The 22,298-nt window shown below is 37.4% G+C and overlaps 1 protein-coding gene and 1 long non-coding RNA gene across 52 annotated transcripts in view; one reads left to right on the top strand and one right to left on the bottom strand.

The window, feature by feature from the left end:
* ANK2 (ankyrin 2) overlaps nucleotides 1–22,298 on the top strand; it is a 323,587-nt gene that overhangs the window by 206,466 nt on the left and 94,823 nt on the right. For 40 of the 50 annotated variants that reach the window (XM_004748037.3, XM_045085498.1, XM_045085499.1 and 37 more), the window contains 6 exons: nucleotides 87–185; nucleotides 5,296–5,394; nucleotides 11,778–11,975; nucleotides 15,552–15,650; nucleotides 16,387–16,485; nucleotides 21,360–21,557. In XM_004748037.3, coding sequence (XP_004748094.2) covers nucleotides 87–185; nucleotides 5,296–5,394; nucleotides 11,778–11,975; nucleotides 15,552–15,650; nucleotides 16,387–16,485; nucleotides 21,360–21,557 — 792 coding nt within the window. The remainder of the gene's footprint in view (nucleotides 1–86; nucleotides 186–5,295; nucleotides 5,395–11,777; nucleotides 11,976–15,551; nucleotides 15,651–16,386; nucleotides 16,486–21,359; nucleotides 21,558–22,298) is intronic. The other 10 variants (XM_045085524.1, XM_045085526.1, XM_045085515.1 and 7 more) reach the window with 3 other exon arrangements.
* Nucleotides 4,775–22,298, bottom strand: part of LOC106005396 — a 28,941-nt gene continuing 11,417 nt past the window's right edge. Inside the window, exons 2-4 of one of the 2 annotated variants that reach the window (XR_001178715.2) lie at nucleotides 11,137–11,212; nucleotides 10,164–10,589; nucleotides 4,775–5,073 (exon numbers count right to left, since the gene is read on the bottom strand). This is a non-coding gene — a long non-coding RNA (uncharacterized LOC106005396). The remainder of the gene's footprint in view (nucleotides 5,074–10,163; nucleotides 10,590–11,136; nucleotides 11,213–22,298) is intronic. The other variant, XR_001178716.2, reaches the window with a different exon arrangement.

Below are 22,298 nucleotides of genomic sequence, written 5' to 3'. Positions count from 1 at the left end.
CTTCACTCAAGTCTTATTTATCTGACGAAGTCCCCAGAGCCCCCACCGGTGCAGAGGAGTAAAACTGCTGTTGCTTTGTTTCGCAGTCTGGCCTCACACCAATACATGTGGCTGCCTTCATGGGCCACTTGAACATTGTCCTCCTTCTGCTGCAGAACGGAGCCTCTCCAGATGTCACTAACATTGTGAGTATGGCTTGGGTCAGAATAACCACAGGGAGAGAGAGCGAGAGGAAGAGAGAGGATGGCTGTGTGTAGGGATGTTTGTGTGTATGTCGTCAAGGAGAGCGGCTGAGCTTTGAGCAGGGCCTCCGTGATCCCAGGTTACCGAAATACTCAATAGAACTTCGCTGAGAAGAAGTGGGTTAGGGAAACAAAATGGGAGCTGCGGAAGCTGTTTCAGCTCATTGGTGCAGGTGGATTAAACACGCATCTGAGATACATTTATGAAAACGAGATACGTTTCGAATGAAGGATTGGTTGGAATAAAATCCACAGGACTCGTTCCAGTTACTTGAGTGAATTGTGTTCCTGGTAATTTTTATTAACACGTCAAGTCAGTACCACAGTCAGTCATAACAAATGGTTAACCAGAGATAGACCCATAGGAGGGATTTCTATTTGATACCAAGTTCTCCCTCCTTCAATTACAGGGATTTTTCATTTTCTAATCTTGATTTTTCATTTTGATTTGATTTTGTTGGCTAGAGTGGAATCCTCTCTTACCTGAAATAATGATACCATTGAAGCTTTTTCCTGTATTTTGAAATGAATGTTAGTCTCCAGGCAACTTTTATTCTGCTAATAACTATTGGATATCCCAGAATTCCTCTACCTAATTTATATTAGGATTTTTACTTCCAACTTCCTTATTATTTCTTTCATTTTCTTGGAGTCTGCCCCCTTAAACTTTGATCATTTAATGCAGATTTTATCCTTAATCTGTACAAGATGTAGTCATGGATTTGAAGCTGACAGGGACCACTGGAATATTGAGATTTTTCTTAAAGTATGCAATAGAAATAATTCTCCCCACATAAACATCAGTGCTTAATACTGAGTCATATTTTCAAAAGCAATTGGTTGACTATTGTTAAATTTTGTTATATCATTCCATTTGAGTTGTGGAACAGAATGTTCAGTTTCATTTTTCATTTGTATTCGTTCTCCCATTCTCATTTTTTTTGCATTTTACACACTGTTTCAATGCTTGAATTTCTGATACATGGACAAAATCCATGTGAAATAAATTTATCTAGTTTAAATATTATTTAATACTTACTCTTTATATAATTCTCAGCTGGAGCATAAAACCATTAAATAACTGAAATATAGTCCATGTTTGTTTCCCTAATTATAGCTTAGTGGATCCTAAAGTAATAATATTATACACTAATCTTTAATTACTCAATTAAGGATAAGAGTAATTTCAAAACATGCTGGTTTGAGTTGAACTTCTAGTCACTACTTAGGACTTTAAAAGAAATCAACATCATTTTTTTTCTGTGCAGAAGTGATGAACACCTCTTTTTTTTTTTTTTTTTAACTGAGAGCTGTATGAACTAGTAACTTTCAAGAAAAGTACTCTGTATTCTTTCTCACAATACTATATTTTCCTTATTCATATTTCATTGCCTTCAGGATCAAGGAGCAATGGTGATATTGTGTTAAATTATGTTATCATATTATAATAGTAAAATATACTAGTATATTCTATGTGATAATTTATTGAAATCCCCTAGGTTAATATTTTAGAGGGGAGAGTTTTGTAAAATCTTTTAAGAAAATCCACATGAAATGGTTGTGGGATTCTGTAGCTACTCTTAAATTGGCTCTTAACTGGCCAGTTCCAAATCATTGATGGTTATGGATTTACTCCATATTCCTATGCTCCCCCTTGGAAAAAAAAGGTAATATAGGCTACCTGTAGATTTTTAAATTAAAATAAATAAAATATCAATTAAAACAATAAAAGTATTTATATCCTCTAGAAAGATTCTCAAATTTTGTAATTGCTGTATTAAACTTATCTTCTGCCTATCACTCATTATAAAGTTCATTTTGTTTTATCTTCTCATTTGTCTATTAAACATTCTTTCTCTTCTCTTCAGTCCCCTCCAATACTCGAGAGGCACTTGTTAAAATAATCTTCTTCTCAAGATCAAGATATTTCCTCTTTGGTTTTTGTTTGTTCTTTTTTTTTCTTTCTTTTTTTTTTTTTTTTTTTTTTTTTGTATTATATGTCCTTCAGGGTGTAGATACCACATAGATAGATAGAGTTGCCAGATAAAATACAGGACTTTCAATTAAATTTGAATTTCAGATAAATGACAATTTTTTTCATATAAGTATGTCCTGTGCAATAGTGGAGACATATTTATACTAAAATAATTATTCATTCTTTGTCTGGAATTGAAATTTAATTGGTCATCCTGTATTTTTGTTTGCTAAATCTGGCAACCCTACATGTAGAGGAATTTAATATCTCTAGCACTGGGATGCCTGTGAACTTGTACATTCTCAGAACATGAGGATATAGCTAGCAGGATATAGCAGGTTGATTAAGAAACTGTGTGAACACTTACTGCCTGCTTGCTGTGTCAGAGTTGGTCATTTCCTGACCCCAAAGTACCCACCCTTGGAGCCTTTGTGTGTTGCCTGAAAATCATGTTGCATTTTTGAATGCAATGCTGTCTGTTGTGCTTTGATGCTTTCCAACTGATGCAGCCAAAGTGGAAGTCCATGTAGCTGTTGGCAAAATGTGTTTTAACAACCGAGAAGAGGGGCATGAAACTGAGTACCTGCTTTGGACGTGAGCGTACCCATTCTCTTGCCAGTCTTGTTTTTGTCTCAAAATTCACTCCAAGTGTGAGATGTACCAGTAACTCAATCAGGTGCAGATATTATTACCGCAAATCTTCCTTTCTGTAAAGCTCACAAATGCACTTTAAAACCTAGAAAGCTGAACTAGCAGTTGTAATACATCCATAATCCAAAGTATTCATTGACAACCATGGGAGTAGGAAACTAAGCACATTCAGGGCTGTTTAGAGTACAATGTGAGGTCTTAAGAAGTTTTCTCCTATAAAAATTGATGGACTCATGGCTAAGTTCACAGTTCATATTATATTTAAAATTTCCCCCAATACTTAAAGTGAATGAGCTTAAGATAAAGAAAACAAGGATATTGAGTAAGGTGAGGTGCCAAACAATCAAGAAATGGAAATTACTAAAATAACCTTTCTATATAGCTTATATCATTATAATATAGCTTTTATTTTTTATATGTAGTTATATATATAAAAGAGTAATATAAAAGGGTAAGGACAACTTATAATGAAAATCAATTACCCCAAAGTCATTAAATAATTTTGAACAGAACCATTGCTTTAAATCGGAGAGACATGTGTGTATGTATATACAGATATATATATAACTTTTCTTTGACTATAATGTTTAATATTTTAGGTTTTATATCTAATTCATTGATTTCAAATGTATAAATAGCATAAGAATAACTCATTCCAAGTGTATAATAAGGATATTGGAAATATTAAGACTAATATTGGAAGTATTAGAAACATTTTACATTCTGAAACCAATTATTGATAAAGTTTGACTTGTAAACTAAACATATGAATCTCTCATTAACTCATGACACGTCTTTGATTTAACTTCTTGTAAAGAAACTTATTTTTGTCTTTATTTCTTGTAAAATTTAGTAAAATTGCTATACTTTTATAAGACTTAAAGTAAGAATGTGAGGGCTTTTTGTTGTTGAGTAGTTAGACCTTACCTTCATCTATTTAGAGACAGGTTTTAAGTGATACAGAAAACAAATTAGAAATCATGGTTGTCCAAAGAGGAAAAAATCTTGCCATATACCCAAAGTTTGAAGACAAATATTGGTATTCCAATAATGTGATTTTATAAGCCAACATACTCCAGATACATTTACTTTGCAAAAGTCAAAACATGTCACCATTATACAAGGCCATTAGAGGATAGATGAATTATCAACAAAAAGGAAAAAAAAAATTAGAGTAGACATCCAGTGTAATGCTTTCAAAATCAAATCATTTGAAATGAATTTTTCATAACTTCATAAGGAATGGGTCTCAGATACCAGGAAAAAATGAACTGTGAGCTATGTACCAAACTCAAGTTGTGCAAGGAATCAGAAGAAACTGTTTACTGGAATTAGTCAAAAGTATCCAATTACCACAACCAACTTCAAGATCAATTTAGCTTATATGGAATGGTTTACTTAACTTGGTTGAAATTGGCTTTATTTTCTAGAATGGTTATGGTGACTAGAAGTAATCATTTTGGTTCCAATGTCTTGTTTTGTTTATAACCCTAAAATTATTTGGAAGAATGAACCCCTGCCTTCTTCAGAACTACATGGGGTTTTAAAATATGTTGATTAAAACAAAAACAAAAACAAAAACCTTCTCTCTTATAGGCAGTAATTAACAGGCTGACAAAATTTCTTTCATCTAATCATCATCCTCCATGCTACAGCTTAAGCTGCCATTTCCTGGTCAGTGTGTCGTATCTTGTTGGGGGACGAAGATACTTGAGGAATAACCTGATACCCAGTGCTGCCCACCTCAACAAATGACACTGTTAACAGATGCTTTACTCATCTCTTGGTAGTTCTCTCAAATAACTGTCTATAATCGAATATGCTCATTAATAATAGAGGGACATCCTGGGCAAATCAAATTCCTTCTGTAAACAGTCATTGTCCAGCCTTATAACGCAAAGACAAATCCAATGTGAAATACTTTATTTCAGAAGTAAATTTTGAATTCTGAAAAGGAATGACTTACGTATGGTACAAATGACATGATTTTCTTTGCACTGTGTTGACCTGGTCGTTAAGGAGTTTCTCCTTAAAATGGGATCAAGTTGTAATCATATAGTCAAATATGATGATGACAGATTTTAGGTTTGATGGATAAAAGACAACTTCGTATCACCTAAAGCAGTTTAAGTTATGCCAGATCGACTATGAAGTTAAACTTCAGGGTATACTGGATGTCTGGGTAAGTTCCTCGTTTGTCACGGACTGAAAAAAAAATGAAATAAACATTTGTTTTATCCTTATGAAGACAGGGAAGATACAAAACTGTATTTTTCCAGACTAAATAATTATGAAATAATTATGCCTTTTCATAGATTTCCTAAACCTTTGGATTGATTGCTGAGTTTCACAAAAAGGCACATTTTTATCCTTTACCATACAAGCAGTGGGTTTACTTATGACTTAATGATCTTTGTTTCCTGGCAGCGTGGGGAGACTGCATTGCACATGGCAGCCCGGGCAGGGCAGGTTGAAGTGGTCCGATGCCTACTGAGAAATGGTGCCCTTGTCGATGCCAGAGCCAGGGTAGGTGCCGGTGCTTGGGGTTCCCTCCTGTTGTGTGCATGAGTTCCATCTTTTTTTTTTTTTTTTTTTTTTTAAGATTTTATTTATTTATTTGACAGAGAGAAATCACAAGTAGGCAGAGAGGCAGGCAGAGAGAGATAGAGAGGAGGAAGCAGGCTCCCTGCTGAGCAGAGAGCCCGATGCGGGACTCGATCCCAGGACCCTGAGATCATGACCTGAGCCGAAGGCAGCGGCTTAACCACTGAGCCACCCAGGCACCCATGAGTTCCATCTTTAAGAGAGAATGCTATTCCCCATTTCCTTGATTTAGAAGTGCCATTAATTGTAAATGAAAGCATCATCTCAATAGTTTTTCAGGCAGAAAAGGGAATAGTATCGTAAATATTCATAATGAAATGCACCCCAATTTCAGAAACATTAACATTTGGAAAAAATACATAATTTAGTATTTAAAAATTGTGGCATTGACTAACATAGTAATTTTTTAACCTATGAAAATATTTTTACATATATTTTTTCTTTACATGAAATTTTTAAAAAATGACCTATATTATAGAGATACTATGAGTATTAAAACTGATTTCATACTATAAAGTCAATCGAATTTCCAGACATTATTACTAGTTACTTAAAAACAAATTACATTCAAAGTTTTAATGTTGTACCTTTATCTGTTTAGTTTCTTCCTTTCTGTAATGAGCTCTACTTTTCTTCTTACTCTGATTTTATGTAGTTAAGACATTCTGCTCTTCTGCTATTCCAAAATAGAAGAATTCTGACCCTGGAGATTACTAGGAGATTACTAGTCAGATTCTCTTGTTTCTAACTGACTTCTTATTCCTTTACAGGTTGATTTTTCCTTCCTTTTTTTTTTTTTTTAAATTCACTTTCCAATTGCTTTTTTCACCTTCTTCTTCTACACTGAATATACTAGCAATTTTTATTAATATACTATCTTCAATTTCCTTTTCCACATCATTCCATTACCTTCTGCACTAGCATCTTCGGGATTCTCATAGAATATCTGAAGTCTTTCTCTCCTTCAATATTTGATGTACCTAGGCTAGAACTCACTTCAACTTGAATTGTGCCATCATGATTCCCTTTTGGAAATGGTATTGTATTGGAATGAAAGCATCTGGTTAGAGTCCCATACATTGTCATTTCAGGCAAGTCTTTGTGTTTCTAGGTCTTAATCATTAAAATATAGAGGTTGGGCTTAGACACCTTGAAACTCCTTCCCAGACTTTCTTAAAATTCTCTGAATTTATGAATTTTTTAATAGCATTTTTCCACAGACCTTCATGAAAAATCCAGTGAAACATGGGCAGCTTTGACATTAATCTTGTCCTTTCGGATTTTATCTGCCCTTTTACCCAATGTGTGAGTAGTGTAATTTATGTTCTTTGGTAATCATCATCAGTATTTTACGTTATTTATTTAGAGCTTTTGTTGTTCAAACCGTATTTTTCCAAGCCATGGCATTTTTATGGTTTCTCCCTGACCCCAAGACTTTTTAAGAGCAGTTTTAGGTTCAAAGCAAATTGTGAGGAAGTTACAGAGACCTCCCGTATATGCTCTGATCCCACAGGTGCATAGGCTCCTGCATTACCAGCTTTCCCCACTAGAATGGTACATTGTTATGATTGATGGACACACATCGTCACATAATCCCCCAACGTCCATAGTGTACATTAGGGTTTACTCTTGCTGTTGCACATTCTGCAGGTTTGGACAAATGTATAATGACATGTATCCATCCTTATCATGCAGACTAGTTTTATTGCCCTAAAAAACTTATGTGCTCTGCCTATTCTCATTTCCTTTCCAGGTTACCTGGCATTCAGCTAATTAAAAGAAAAAAATATATATGTACTCTGAGTATCATGAACTTTACTATTTGATGAACTCTAAAAAAAATCAATGTACTCTGAGGATCATGAACTTCATTAATTTTATCAGAAATTGTGATAATATTTCTGGTAAATGTTCGTAATCCATATTTAATAATAAAAGGGTTTCCTGTTTACCTTTCAAAATAAAACAGCTTAATATTTGTCTATATTCAGATTTTAATTTATTTTTAATGGAAATTTGCTTATTTTCATGTGTCTTTCTCAATTTTTTTTATGTTATCAATTTAACCCGTTACTGCCTTATGCTTTTCTAGATACCATTTGAAACCCCCTCCTCCAAACTACTGGCTACAGACTCTTTACTTTGAAATATTGTAACATTTATTCATTTAAAAATTTTTTTTACACATACATTCCATCAATTCTATTGTTCTGGTGTGTCTTTTGTTTTTTTGTTTTTGTTTTAAGAGAGAATACGTGTGAGTGCGGAGGGACAGAGGGAGAAGAAGAGAGAGAATCTTAAGCAGGGTCCATATGGGGCTCAGTCTCACCACCCCGAGATCATGACCTGAGCCAAAATCAAGAATTGGACACTTAACTGACTGAGCCACCTAGAAGCCCCCAATTCTATCATTTTACTTTTCTTTCGATGGTCTACATATGTAAATAAACCTCTTTAACTTTTTATTCCTCCTTACTTAAATATCAAATGTTAGGATCCTCTGTTTTTCAGCTTTACCTCCTATCCTAAGTTGCAGCTAAAATTCTTCCTTATAGCATCCTTCTGGTTGCTGATGGGAGAAATTACCATAATGTGGTAGAGCCATGCTACTAAAGGGTCATTATGTATGACATCACCTGGAGATCTCGTTAAAATATGGAAGGAACTCATAGGTTGGGGTGAAGCCCCAAATCTGCATTTGAACATCTGCGATGTTCCCCATCCTGGAATTATACTGAGCAGCAAGAAGCTAAGGTTTTCCTTTTCACATGTTCTATTTTAAGTTCTACTTTCACCATGAGTTTCTATTTTTTTAGACCTTTAGGTTTCCCTGGAAATCTTTGATTTAGTTAACATTTGTACAGTGATATATACTTCATGAAGCATTTTAATACGAATTATCTTAGCACAGAGCAACCATGTGTTGTAGGGTGGCTTAGGGTCCCAAAATCCAAAATTGTGCTGCCTTTCCTGAGGTCACGGGGTTAGAAAGGGTAAAAAAAAAGGTTCCTCCTTGATTCTGTATCTTTCTCCTAGCTTTTTTCTGCAGATATCATTATCTTGTTTTGGGCCCTGAAAGAGAGCCCTTATTTCTCCTATCTAAACAAACAACAGGATTCTAACTAGCCACATTTACCACCTGGACTGAACACTATCAAGCCTGGGCTCCACACCCATTCATGTGGCCCATTCACGAATTGGAGTGAGATGATTGGCAGCCCCTCCAGAGCCACATGTAGTGGGGGGTACCCTCTTTCCCCAAAGGAGGGAGGGCTCTTCCCAGAAAAAGGGTGTAGTGGGTATTGAACAGAAAAATGAAACTCTATCTCTTCTGTTTTACCTTCTGGTTGCTCAGCAAGCATACCCACATACATGCACTTCTGAAACTCTCTCTCTCTCTCTTAACCTACTATACTGCTCCATAATTCACTCCCTCCCAAAAGGGAGATGGTCGGCAGTTATACTCAGTCACTACACTCAACTCCAAGAGCAAGATCTCTGAATAATCTGTATTCTCCTTAATCAGGTTTAGAAATAATATCTCATGGTTGTGTAATCATGGTGCTGCTCCTACTATATAGTGAAAGAAAAATCATTTACTACAACATCTCTCATTTAAAAGTGAGAGCTGCATCCTCTTCTAAATCAAGACCATAAGGCGATTTTGCTGGACAGACTAAGAGAACAGGGATTGCAGTGGTGTTAATTTCATTGGTCAGTCAGTGTTTGCCCCCAGACCTTCCTCTCACAAAGGTCCTTCCTTGTCCAGGATCCTCCATGGATATGACTGAGAGAACCACTGGGGTCCACCCCTTGGGGAGCTCTCTTACTTGAGGAGCCCATGTTCTGTTGGCACAATATGGAGGACTGGCATTTGCTTTAGGGATTGAGCAATCACAGGGCCCTGAGGCTTAAACTCACTTGAAACTTAATTCACTCTATTACTTGAGTTAGCTGACAGTCGATTTGGTTCCTGACCTGAGAATCCTGTTAGCTAGAAATGAATAGCAGAACTTTTATCAAATCTTTCAACTTTGCCCAAACTATTGCTATTTCTGTCTTTTGGTAAAGGAGTTCGGGCTCAGCAGGTCTTCCTAATTTTGGAAGACTATAGCTTGTGAGAGTAAGGCAGAGCTCATCCCTTCCTGGTCCAGGCTGTATCACAGTCAATTAACACTTTATTTTGAGGGAATTATTGACCCTTACATATGGAAGAGCCTAGAGGATCAAGCTAACCCTCCCTTTTTAAAGTCCTTTCCATGAATATTATTTTCTGCACTTGTCCAATTCTTTGCCTTGGCTTGCATTTACTTTAGTTTGGAGCAGCAAATGCAATTTTTGCCGTTCAACTGGGAAATAATTACTCAAACCTTAAAAGGTCTCATATCTCTAGTTACCAGTGGAAAGACTTTCTGACCAAACTTGTTTGTTCTTCCCTTTTTTATTCTCAGGACTATACTAAAAGTTGAAGAAAGTAGGGAAGACAGTTTATTTCTTAAAAAAATTAAAAACAAAACCAAACAAGATCAAGTGCCTAAATGCTCTGGGGTCTGAGAATCAAGGGACAAGAGTTGATAATTTAACCAAATAGTTGGCTGCTGCCAGTTCTGAATGAAGGTGTCCTCATTGTCCCAGCTCTCCAACTCACTCATCAAGAAAACCTTTTAGGTTATGTCATTTGCAATACCCACCTCTATCAAATTGTATTAGGCAGAAGTGCAAGAAGGGAAACCCAGAAGCAACAGATGTTCATGATAGCTATTAGGTTCTTTGGTTCTTTTATTGTTGTTTTGTTCTTCATTTATCTTTGTAATTTAATTTTCCCCATTTGTCTATTTTCTTCTTTGTTGTGTTTCAGAAGACAGTTGTATCTTCTAAAGTGCTTTCCCTCTTCTTTCCTATTGAGAAAGAAGTTATCTCAGTGGCCAACTTACTGTGTCTATTTCTGTAGGATGTATAGGCCAATGAGTGTCTTTGGAATCCAATGCCTGAATTCAAGTCTTGTTTTAATAGCCTGGTGATCTTGAACAATCCTGGAGAACCACTTTAATTCCTCTTAATCTCTGTTTTCCAGAAAATGGACAAATAATACATTTTTGGCCTTCGTTTCCGGTCTTCTGTAAGAATAGGATCAAGTATGCATGGTACATGAAGGAAGGTTGTAAATTGCATTTTCAAAAAAGATTCCAATTCTATTACTAAAACACTTGTATTATAGTTATTTATTATTTACTTCTCACAACCTGAAATTCATACAATGCTATTTCATCTCCTTCTGTGGCTCCCTCTGAATACTTTTTTTTCTTATACTTTAAGACACATTTATTTAAAAGCTCTCCCCCACTCTATTATATCTTTTTTTCCATTCATTCTTAGTTTAGGAAGCTGACCCAGCTCTTTTTTCTTCACTTAGATTATGACATGCCCTTGAACACATTGTAAAGACATACCTTTTTTTTCCAACACTAAGGTTATGCTCAATTTTCTTTTTTATAAAAGAATGGTTTGGCTTAGTTCTCTTAACATTGAAATGAAAATATTTTCCTGACTACACATTAGAGTCAGGTGATTTCTTGAGCCTCCTCCAACATATCTTCCCTATTCCTTGTACCAGCTATGTCCTCTCCGTGTTTCTAAATGAAAAGCATGTGGCAAATACTTAACCCCATTTGCTTCTTGCTGGAGTTCCATTTCATCTTGAAGTCCTGGATGCAAGTCCCTGAACCATCTGCACTGTTTCCTGGAACAACATAAAAAAAAAAATCAGATTGTAATATCTTCTTTATCTGCAGTCTTTCCTTGAAGAAAATGACCAGCATTTCTGTCCTTGGCTTTGTTTGAGTGGAGTAAGAACAGTTTTCCCAGAATCCCTCATTCTTTTTCTCTTGATATGGTTCCCAGAATAAATACTGTCTCTTAGTGAAAGCTTTTGGATGAGAATCTAGGTCTTAGTCCTTCTGGACTAGATTTCTTTCTTATTCAGAACCACAGATCGGTTTATATTTAAGCATAAATGAGGGTGGAAGCCTTAATGAGTTGAGTAACATGTTGATGTGCTCAGGAAACAATGACCAAGTTTATGGAAGTTCATACTACTAAAAAAATCTAAGAAAGATTTTTGTGACCAGATAGGTTACCTCCATAACCAAAGGTAAAATAAATCATGGTCAGAGTAGTAATCATTTTCTTTTGGATAGCAGTTCCTAGAGATCCCAAGAAGACCTCAGGAAACATCTGAGTGGAATATGTTCTCAGTGAAGTCTGGCTTGTTCGGGCACTAATGTTTTACTTGACTTGAGTTGTAGGAGGAACAGACACCTTTGCACATTGCCTCTCGCCTGGGTAAGACAGAAATTGTCCAGCTGCTTCTACAACATATGGCTCATCCAGATGCAGCCACGACAAATGGGTACACGCCCTTGCACATCTCTGCCAGGGAAGGTCAGGTGGATGTGGCATCGGTCCTCCTAGAAGCAGGAGCAGCCCACTCCTTAGCTACCAAGGTAAGAGGATGGCTCCCTGACAACATGGACTAAGGGGGATCCTGAGTCAGGGTTCCTTTCTTCTACTATATACAGTATCAAGAAGGGTAGGTCTTCTTTAGGCCTCTGACTTACTTTCTATTTGAATATTTTAGATTCATTTTCTAAATTATCAAAGGGGTTTGTGAAATTCCATATCATAGTTTCAACAAAGAGTGTTAGAGCCCACCCTTCTAAATACTATTGTTACTAATACAGGTATCTAGTGCTTTAACTAAGATTATTTCCATAGAGCAAGGGCTACTTCTCTTCTTTTTCCATTAGAAAATCTATAATGTATTCCTTTTTTTTTTTTTAAGATTTTATTTATTTAACAGAGAGATCACAAGTAGGCAGAGAAGCAGGCAGAGGGAGAGGGGGAAGCAGGCTCCCTACTGAGCAGAGAGCCCTATGTGGGGCTCGATCCCAGAACCCTGAGATCATGACCTGAACTGAAGGCAGAGGCCTAACCCCCTGAGCCATTGAGGCACTCCTATAATGTATTCCAAAGAGAAAAAAATAGAAGGTTCCCAAACACATTGAACTAGTAAGGAAGGAAATTGCATTAAATTGGAAATACTATATTTGCTAAGAGTTTTAGTACTATCTAGAGGTTCCACCTTACTTGGTTCTGCATTTTTCCAACCCTGGTATCAGCTGTCATTCCCATTCTGCTCTCTAGTATTTGTCAGCTATATTCTTGCCTGGGTATTAACAGTGTCTAAATAGAGCTGGGCTGGAAAAGCACTTTATCAGTTGTATATTCTTTGTACACACCAGCCTGAATTTTATTTGTTCAAAGTTTCATCCTAGGGCAGAATAATGTTTTTTTTTCCCTACTTGATACATTCTATTTGAAATTCACTATTTGGATGCAACTTAGAATAAAACATGAACACTCTCAGCTAATCAGAGCAGAAGAAATTGGACAAGTACAGAAGAGTATAAAAATGAGACAAGTTGAAAGCTCACAACAAGTGTAGTGTTTGTGAGGCCAATAATTCCCATAAATACGACAGTGATTCATATTATTTAAAAGACATTTTCAATTTGCTCATAACAAATAGGCACAAGGACTACATCTAAGGGAGAAGTATGAACTCAAGTAGTGTTGTGGTATCTCTCCTCCTAGAAATAGGAGCAGCCCACTAGCCATTATGACTTGATCTGGTTGCTTGTGGCTATAAAACATGTTTTAATGTAAAAAAAAATTGACCATTGTTCAAATGCTGAACTCTGAAGAGTTGAAAGGATTTTAAAAGTCATTTAAAGAAAAAGTCAGAAACTAGGCAACAAACAAGATAGTGCTAACAACAACCCAAGAGAGACTGGGTGATCGTCTCATCAGAGGAAGGTGACAAATAAATTCAGATATGTAAAATACAGGAATAGAGGGTGAGGCATAGTGCCTTGCAAAGATTTTTAGGAATTAGAAAATACATCTAAAGCAATAGTAAAGTGTGGTGGTTAAATGGAAGGAACTATTAAACTGAGCAGTTCAGCAGTGGAACTCACTGGGGTTCTGATGAAGAGTTGACTCATCATCATTAAAGCTATTTGAGTGTTTCTAAATATCAGAGGGTAAATGAAATCCTGATGAGATTAACACAGGGGAAGAAGGAAGATGTGTGACTCAAGAGATGCTTTCCAACCCCTATTTTGTGATTCTACAGTAAAGATTCTATGTAGTTTTGTCTAATAATAGGTTCCAAATTTATAAAGGGGCTGGATCACTATTCCAGCAGGACTTTAAGGACAGGCACTTCTTTTTCTTCTTTATCATCTTTTTGTTTTGTTTTTCTCAAAGAATTCCACTTCATCTGGAGTGTTATCCCAGTCATTGTGTACACTGAGCAGAGGGAGAACATTAACAATAAATGTTGGCTGAAATGGACTAAGGCAAAGGGAGGAAATACTTCCTATAGTTGTCCCACGGTTGGAGAAAGTAAAAGAATCACTCTCCTCCAAGGACTGATCAGTACCAAATGTTCAAAAAAAGGCAAAAAGAAAAACAACATCTTAATTAAACATAATTCATGTGGCGACACTGTGAAAGGGCAATATTGTTTCTTGGGAGAAATTCTATATTGTGATGAGGGCTTCAGTGGTCCTAAGGATAAGCCATACCTTAGACCACCTACGGCAAGCACATTTGGTTGGTGTGTTTTACAGGCCCCGGTCAGCATTAGAACTCTCCCACGCTCACTTTAGTGCCAGAAGAGCATGTGGTTAGACTGTCTGGCCAAGAGGATGGGTTTGAGATCATGGTGTAGGAACCGTGCCATCCTTGAGATCTGAGTCCAGGGACTTGGCTGCTTTTGTAACACCCAGCCAATGACAGAGAAGGACATTAGGTTAGGCACACAAGACTTTGAATCTGTACACATAAACATGGGTAACAGAGCATTCTTTTAAAAAAGCTTTACACTGTGGTGTGTTTAAAAGTCTAACGTTAATCAGCTCAACATTTTGCCAGAAGTGGAGTATATTTTACAAAAGGAATTGGTCTTTTATACAGTGTGGGCCTTCTGGGAAAGGGGATAACAGGATGGGAGGTGTTTTTTATTATTATTTTTTTAATTTTAAAAAATTATTTATTTATTTATTTGACAGAGAGAGAGAGAGAGATCATAAGTAGACAGAGAAGCAGTCTGGGCTGGGGGGTGGGCAGGAAGCAGGCTCCCCACTGAGGAGAGAGGCCAATGTGGGGCTGGATCCCAGGACCAAGGCAGCGGCTCAACCCACTGAGCCACCCAGGCGCCCCGGAGGTTCTTTTTAGCAGTGAGCATCTTTTTGTCTGTCGACCATTTATCTTGCTATTTCTGCAGAAAATGCAAATCAACTGAATCACAATAATATATATTTATGTATATTTTTTTTACCATGGCTGCTGAAATATCCTAAAATTTAAAGGAAGAAATTTGGAACGCAGGTATTATTAGAAAGGATAGGAAAAGAAGGATTGGAGAGAAGGCAGCTATTGTCTCGATCCTATTAATTTTAGAAGCAGGAAAAAGATAAGCCTTCCCCACCCCAACCCCCAATCACTAATCAGAGCCATTTTAGTGACACTAGTGGCTCTTTAAAATCTGAAACATATAGGGGCGCCTGGGTGGCTCAGTGGGTTAAAGCCTCTGCCTTCGCTCAGGTCATGATTCCAGGATCCTGGGATTGAGCCCTGCATGGAGCCCTGCATGGGACTCTCTGCTCATTGGGGAGCCTGCTTCTTCCTCCTTGGCTTCCTCTCTGTCTACTTGTGATCTCTGTCTGTCAAAAAAAAAAAAAAGTCTTAAAATCTGAAACATATAAAGGCAAATTTCAATTTGCAAGCCCTTACAATAAAATTTGTTTTGTTCAATCTATCAAGTCAAACACTCGCATGCTAAATTTCCTTCTTCTAGTCCTTGTTTATGGCTAACAGATTTAATGCTTCTAGCATTTTTTCTCAAATAGGGACTCAACATAATTTGCTTAATATGTTAACAAATTAAAAAAAGGATTTTGTTAGGAGTCACAAAAATAAATATTACATTTTACTTTTGTTCCTTGCATTTTCAGAAGGGTTTTACTCCCCTGCATGTAGCAGCGAAGTATGGAAGCCTGGATGTGGCAAAACTTCTCTTGCAACGCCGAGCTGCCGCAGATTCTGCAGGGAAGGTAAAGGATTTTACTAGTACATGACAGTTACACTCGCATTGGAAGATTCGGAGATCTGTACTTCAAGATACTTTTCTCACCCTTCTGAAAGGACCATGAAGGCAACTGATGAAACAATGTCAAATAGACATGAGGGGTATCTGTCCGTGACCTGTCCACATCCACGCTAATTTAGAAGGCATTTAGATGTGTGTCTCTGATGTATGTTCTTGTCACAACAGGGCCCAGAACATCTCTGAATTTAGAAGAATTCTTGCAATGTTAATGTAGTAATTCTTTTTTTTTTTAAGATTTTATTTATTTATTTGACAGAGAGAGAGTGATCATAAGGAGGCAGAGAGGCAGGCAGAAAGAGAGGGAGAAGCAGGCTCCCCACTGAGCAGAGAGCCTGATGTGGGGCTTGATCCCAGGACCCTGAGATCATGACCTGAGCTGAAGGCAGAGGCTTAACCCACTGAGCCACCCAGGTGCCCCTAATGTAGTAATTCTTGCATAGCATTTCAGGCTTTTATTTATGGGGGATATCTAGCTAACCTGTGCCAACTTACGCTCCACCAAACATTTTCAGTTTTAGCTAAGTTTTTAATATGAAAATCATTAGTATTGATTTGGTTTTTTTATTGACCATATTAATTAATTAACATGGACTTCATCTGTGCCAGTTTCCATGCATTTAGTAGCTTCAGGGCAGCTCACGCTAATTTATTAATGCTGAATTTAAACACACCCTTTACAGAATGGCCTTACCCCGCTCCATGTTGCTGCTCATTATGACAACCAGAAGGTGGCACTGCTGTTACTGGAGAAGGGTGCTTCCCCTCATGCCACAGCCAAGGTGAGGACCGCAGAGAGGGATTTACAGAGATAGGGTGGAACTGTAATCTGACTGCACATGGGAACTGTTTTTTGGTTTTGGTTTTTTGTTTTGTTTTTAATTCCAATATAGTTAACGTACAGTTTTATATTCGTTTCAGGTATACAATATAGTGGTTCAACGCTTCGGTACATTACCCACAGCTCATCATGACAGAGTGCCTTTCTAAATCCCCATACCTTTTTCAACCACCTTACCCCCACCCCCACTCGTTACCCCCCCACCCCCTCCATTACCATCAGCTTGTTCTCTATAGTTAAGAGTTTGTTTCTTTGTCTCTCTCTCTCTTTTCTGTTGCTCGTCCGTTTTATTTCTTAAATGCCACATATGAGTAAAATCGAATGGCATTTGTCTTTCTCTGACTGATTCCACTTATTCCACTCTAGCTCCTTCCAAGTCCTTGCAGGGAATTGCTCTTTAAATACGCCGTATGGTATAACTGCAAATACTCCTAGTGATAGTAGCTTTTGGTATTGACTATTTTTTTTTTTTAATTTCTACTGATTACTTCCACAAAGCCTTTTAAGATTTTTTAAAAAGTCAGCATAGATCAAGGGGATGTGCCTATGAACAAGTAGAGATGACTCTTATTGCCAAGACTCAGTGTCTTAGAGACTAAAGTTTTGAATTTTGAGAAACAAAGCATAGTAAAGGCAGTACAGGTTTTTGCTTTTCCCCTATAACCAGAATATTATGATATAACATAGCTTTTTTTTTTCTTATTCCTTTAGACTGCAGTTTTTTTCATTGTGATATATGAAAGAATCTTTTTCTTTTTTCTCTAACATTTCATCCATGTTAACTATAATATATATCCTTTTAAGTTCCTAGGCTAGGAATTCCTTCTTGATGTCTCTGTATCACCAGTTTCTGAGACAGTGCCCCTAAGACTTGTACCTATGGACGGAGCATTTCTCACCGTTTGAGTTGCCCCTTCTTTACGCTGAAAATATACATGAACCTCATATAATACACAAAGTAATTATTACATCTTTCATTAATTCATTCAGCAAACATATATTGAAAACATACCAGGATTTACTGAAAAAGTATTGTGTTGGGAAAATACTCACACTGTGTTCGATAGCATCATAAAACAGCACAACTACCATTTCTTTGCCAAATACTCTGTCTACCACTTTGCATGTAATATCTCACTTAATCTCATGATAATGCTGTGAGAATGGTATCATAATAATTTCTGTTTTGTGGCTAAAGAAGAGAGACTTGAGTAGGTTAATTTGTTTATCCAAACTCATATGACTGATACCTGATAGAGCTAAGATTTGACCTCAAGCAGTTTGACTTTAGAACCATTACTCTTTCTTTTTTTAAGTTGGGGTTCAAACTCACAATCCTGAGATCAAGAGTTACATGTTCTTTTGACTGACCCAGCCAAGTGCCCCTAGAACCAGCATTCTTAACCATTAGGTCCACTGTGTCCCAAAGTAGTGGAGAGAGAATTATTCTACTTCTATTATATAAGTATGTATATATGTACTCACATGTCTATTTAAATTATGCATATACACATATAATAAAATGGGATATTCTATATTAAAAAGTATACTCTATATAAGACCATGTATTTTTTATATAAGTAAATATAAAATATTATAAATATGCATAACTTAAACACATACCCACATATACATCTACATACATACATTTATACATATATGTATCCATGCATATTTTATTGGTACAGATATGCACTAACAATAAAATATTTAAACTATCAGAAGAGGAGTGCAAATATTTATAATTATGTATAGATTCCTTTATACCCTTCTCTCAGTAGGCTCATCAGTTATCATTTATTTGATGTCTTTCTTCCTACTAGATGATAAACTACTTGAGGACAGTAATCATGTCCTATTCATCTACGTATCCCTGAATTATCTCATACAGTATTATGGATTCTCAATAAATTTAAGTGAAAGAATGAAGACTAGGCAAATATTTCAATGGAATAAAAATACCTACTCCCTTAACATGCCAGTACTTTTTTCATTAACTATCTAAGCTGGCCATTGTCAGCATCAATATGAAAGATTTCATCAATACCCAACAACACTTTATTTGAACTCTTACTATGTACAAAGAAAGGGTTGTAGTAAAACTTTGTTCTCCTCTCACAAGGGATTTTCAATCTACTTGGGAGAGAAGTCCTAAATTATAAAGTAATCTGTGTGGTTTTCCCAAAAAGACAAATATAGCCCTGATCTCTAGCCTGTACAGTGTATGGTCCTTATTCTTAATGTACACACATAGAGTCCGCAAGACTGGGTAGAGCAATCCTCTCCTCCAGCGTCCATAGTGCAGTGGTGCTCAGGAGGCTCTTCTAGTATCTTCCACTTATCTGTCCCAGCCTATTGATGAGCATGAGTCCTTCGGTTCTGGGGCCACTGCAAGAGGCTTTCAGTTGGTTGTAACCCCAACCCCATCTCTACTTTTTTTTTTTTTTAAGATTTTATTTATTTATTTGACAGAGATCACAAGTAGGCAGAGAGTAGGCAGAGAGAGAGGAGGTAGCAGGCTCCCCGCTGAGCGAAGAGCCCGATGCGAGGCTCGATCCAGGGACCCTGGGATCATGACCTGAGCTGAAGACAGAGGCCCAACCCACTGAGCCACCCAAGTGCCCCCCCATCTCCACTTTTTTAAGAAAAGATTTTAGTTATTTATTTGAGACAGATAGCAAGAGAGAGCAAGCACACAGCAGGGAGCAGGTGCAGAAGGAGAGGGAGAAGCAAACTCCCCACTGAGCAGGGAGCCCAATATGGGGCCTGGATCCCAGGATCATGATGGCAGCCAAAGGCTGATGCCACTGAACCATCAGGAGCCCCTCCCAACCCACATCTCCCCTTTCGACTCTCTATTCACTGCAACCGCTGCCCCAGCCACAGATATAATCCCTTGGACTCTAGAACCTGTTTGCTTCTTTCTACCAGAGCCCAGAAGCTTTTCTTAGTTTTCACTGGATTTTTTTGTTTATTTGGTTCTAAAAACTTCTACTCTGTGTGGAGTAGGAGGGCTGTAGATCAAGTAGATCTTGTAGATCTCGTAGATCAAGTATCTGGGGGCAGTCAGTCTCTTATATTGCCAAAATGGACACATTTCTCTTATGTTGTTTTGATAAAACCTCCTCTCCTCCTCCACGTAAGCCTCTGACTTTCTAATCTTGGTAGATTTACTCTGATAATTCACCTAACTTTGGTAGAGCCCACATGTAGGAATGGGGGACATCTGGACTGACGAAAACACACTGTAGTAAAAAAACAACAACAACTAAAAACAAAACAAAAAAAACCACTCAAATGCTAAACTTACAGTGTCCACAAATATTTACATATTCTTTAATAGAGCTCATGGTCCAAGTGTTCTAGAACATCTGGAGCATCTGGGACCTATGACCAGACCATGAATAGTCTTCCAAGGGGAGCTTTCAAATTTCCTCAGCATCTTAAAGAGAAATATCATTGATCTGAACTGAAAGATGCTTATTTTTGCTTGGAGGAATGGGGGCAGAGTAGATAGATAAGATCAGATCATTGAGGATCGAGATTTGATGATGGTGTATAAAGACATTTAAGTTATCAAAACTCCTTTTAATTTTTGGTACCCTTTGCAGTTAGATTTCAGGAAATAACATAACCTAAAATTACCTCTTACGATAGATTCGCAAGAAGCAATCGATTATTATGCTGACTTTACCTCCATTATATCACAGTTGGTGGCAAGGCCACTGTTTTTAATTTCTATTACACGTTTTTCATGGAAAATTCTACCAGACTTGAAAAAGGAAAGGAAAGGAAACAATATAGTCCAGACTAACATTTGTTCTAGAGGTCTATTTGCTTGTTATTTGTTTTAATTAAGTATAGGGTTAAAGTTTGGCTCTTGTAAGCCGAGTATGAATTCCTCTGGTCCTCTCTACAAACTGTCACATAAAACCTGTAGCCTCATATTTCTACTTTTGAGCCCATAGAGACAAGTGGAAGGTCTAGGATTTTGATTGATAGGATTTTGATTGATAGGATTTTGATTGGATTGATTGATAGGATTAATATAAGCCTATTTTGTTGCTTACTCTATTTTCCACCAGAATGCAACCACTTAAAGACACGGATTGTGTCTTACCCACCTTGGTATCCCCATACCTAGCACATTGCCTGGTACATGCTCCCAACTTACTAAATAGCTATCAAATGAATAAAAAGTACAATCTGCTCAGAAGCATTATAGCAGGAGTGTTATAACAAGATCACCGAAAGAATTCCATTTTATTCTGTTCTACTAAAGCTGTATCTGAAGTATAGCATTCAGTTCCCAGTCACACAACTTGAGAGCACTATTGACAAATGAGAATCAGTCTAGAACACGTCATCCTTAATGGAGAGGTCTAGTAGCAATGGGTCTTTTATCAGGAATAGTTGAAGGACTGGGGAAGTTTAACCTGGAGAAGAAGACTAAAAGGAGATATGAAAACCAGCTCCAGGAATTTGAAGGACAGTCATGTAGGACAGGAGCCTGGCTTGTTCTTTTGTTGCTCTGCAGGAAAGAACCAAAATTGTAAGGAGATGTTACGCTTTGGGGCTTTTGTGTCTATACGTGTCTTACAGTAGAATGTGTGTCTTGTGATATTGGTTGTAAAGATTTGGGTGTTGTGGGACGGGAGCTTGCAATGGGAAAGAATTTGGATTTACTATAAACTTACTTTTTAACTTTTCTATTGATTAGAAATTCTTATTTCCATTGGAGATATATATAGTAGGACAGGTGTTAAGCTCATGATGTATATTTGTGGTTTTGGGTTTTTTTTTTTTTTTTCCTAGAATGGCTATACTCCTTTACATATTGCTGCCAAGAAGAATCAAATGCAGATAGCTTCCACACTCCTGAACTATGGAGCAGAGACTAACATTGTAACAAAACAAGGAGTAACCCCACTCCACCTGGCCTCCCAGGAGGGGCACACGGATATGGTCACGTTGCTTCTGGATAAGGGAGCCAATATCCACATGTCAACCAAGGTACTGGTTTTGTCTCTTGTTTTAGCCAAGAATCTTTCAGATGAATATAAACAGAAACCTATCAAAGACAACTTGGAACAAAAAGAAGGGATGTCGTAGAAGGAAACAGAGATTACTTATAGAATTCAAGGACAATAACAGTTGAGGCTTATGAGGAAAAAACCCACACTGAAGCAAGAAGCAGACTCAGCCGATATGGCTGCATGTTTGAATCTTGACTTTTTCCTTGCAAGTCAGTTGCATTTACCTCTCTCTGCAGATCTACTTTCTCTGTTTCTCTGTGCGTGTGACCAAAGAGGTGACCCTGTAGCTCCCAAGAGGTAATATCACTGTAGTTTAAGCAGTCTGTCCGGATTTACCATGGTACCTGCTGGTCTTCATTCCAAATTTTAGACAGAGAAAGGGAGAGGGAGAGAGAGATACAGAGAAAGAGAGAGAGAGGTGACAGTTCATCTGGGCTCTGGCCCAAACAACTGATTCTAAGCTGTTGGTCTGTGGCCACTACCCAAGCATTCTCCAGCCAGGCTGAGCATCAGAGGCACCTGGGGGGCAGGGGGTGGGGGCATGAAGGAAACTCAGTAAAATAAAGATTTCTGAGCCACCTTTAGCTTAGTTTGGGTGGTTGTGGCGGCACTGGCCAGAGAATCAGTGTTTCTAATAAAGAACCTCGGTCATTTCAGCCTTTGTAGGCAGGCATTTGAACTGTAATAGAATAAGAGTCAGGAATATAAGGGGAAAAGA

Source organism: Mustela putorius, unplaced genomic scaffold, assembly GCF_011764305.1.
Source record: "Mustela putorius furo isolate JIRA1106 unplaced genomic scaffold, ASM1176430v1.1 tig00000868_pilon_pilon_pilon, whole genome shotgun sequence".
Classification (NCBI taxonomy): Eukaryota; Metazoa; Chordata; class Mammalia; order Carnivora; family Mustelidae; genus Mustela; species Mustela putorius.
The sequence above is the reverse complement of the archived record's forward strand: the minus strand, read 5'-3'. Positions and strand labels throughout refer to the sequence as shown.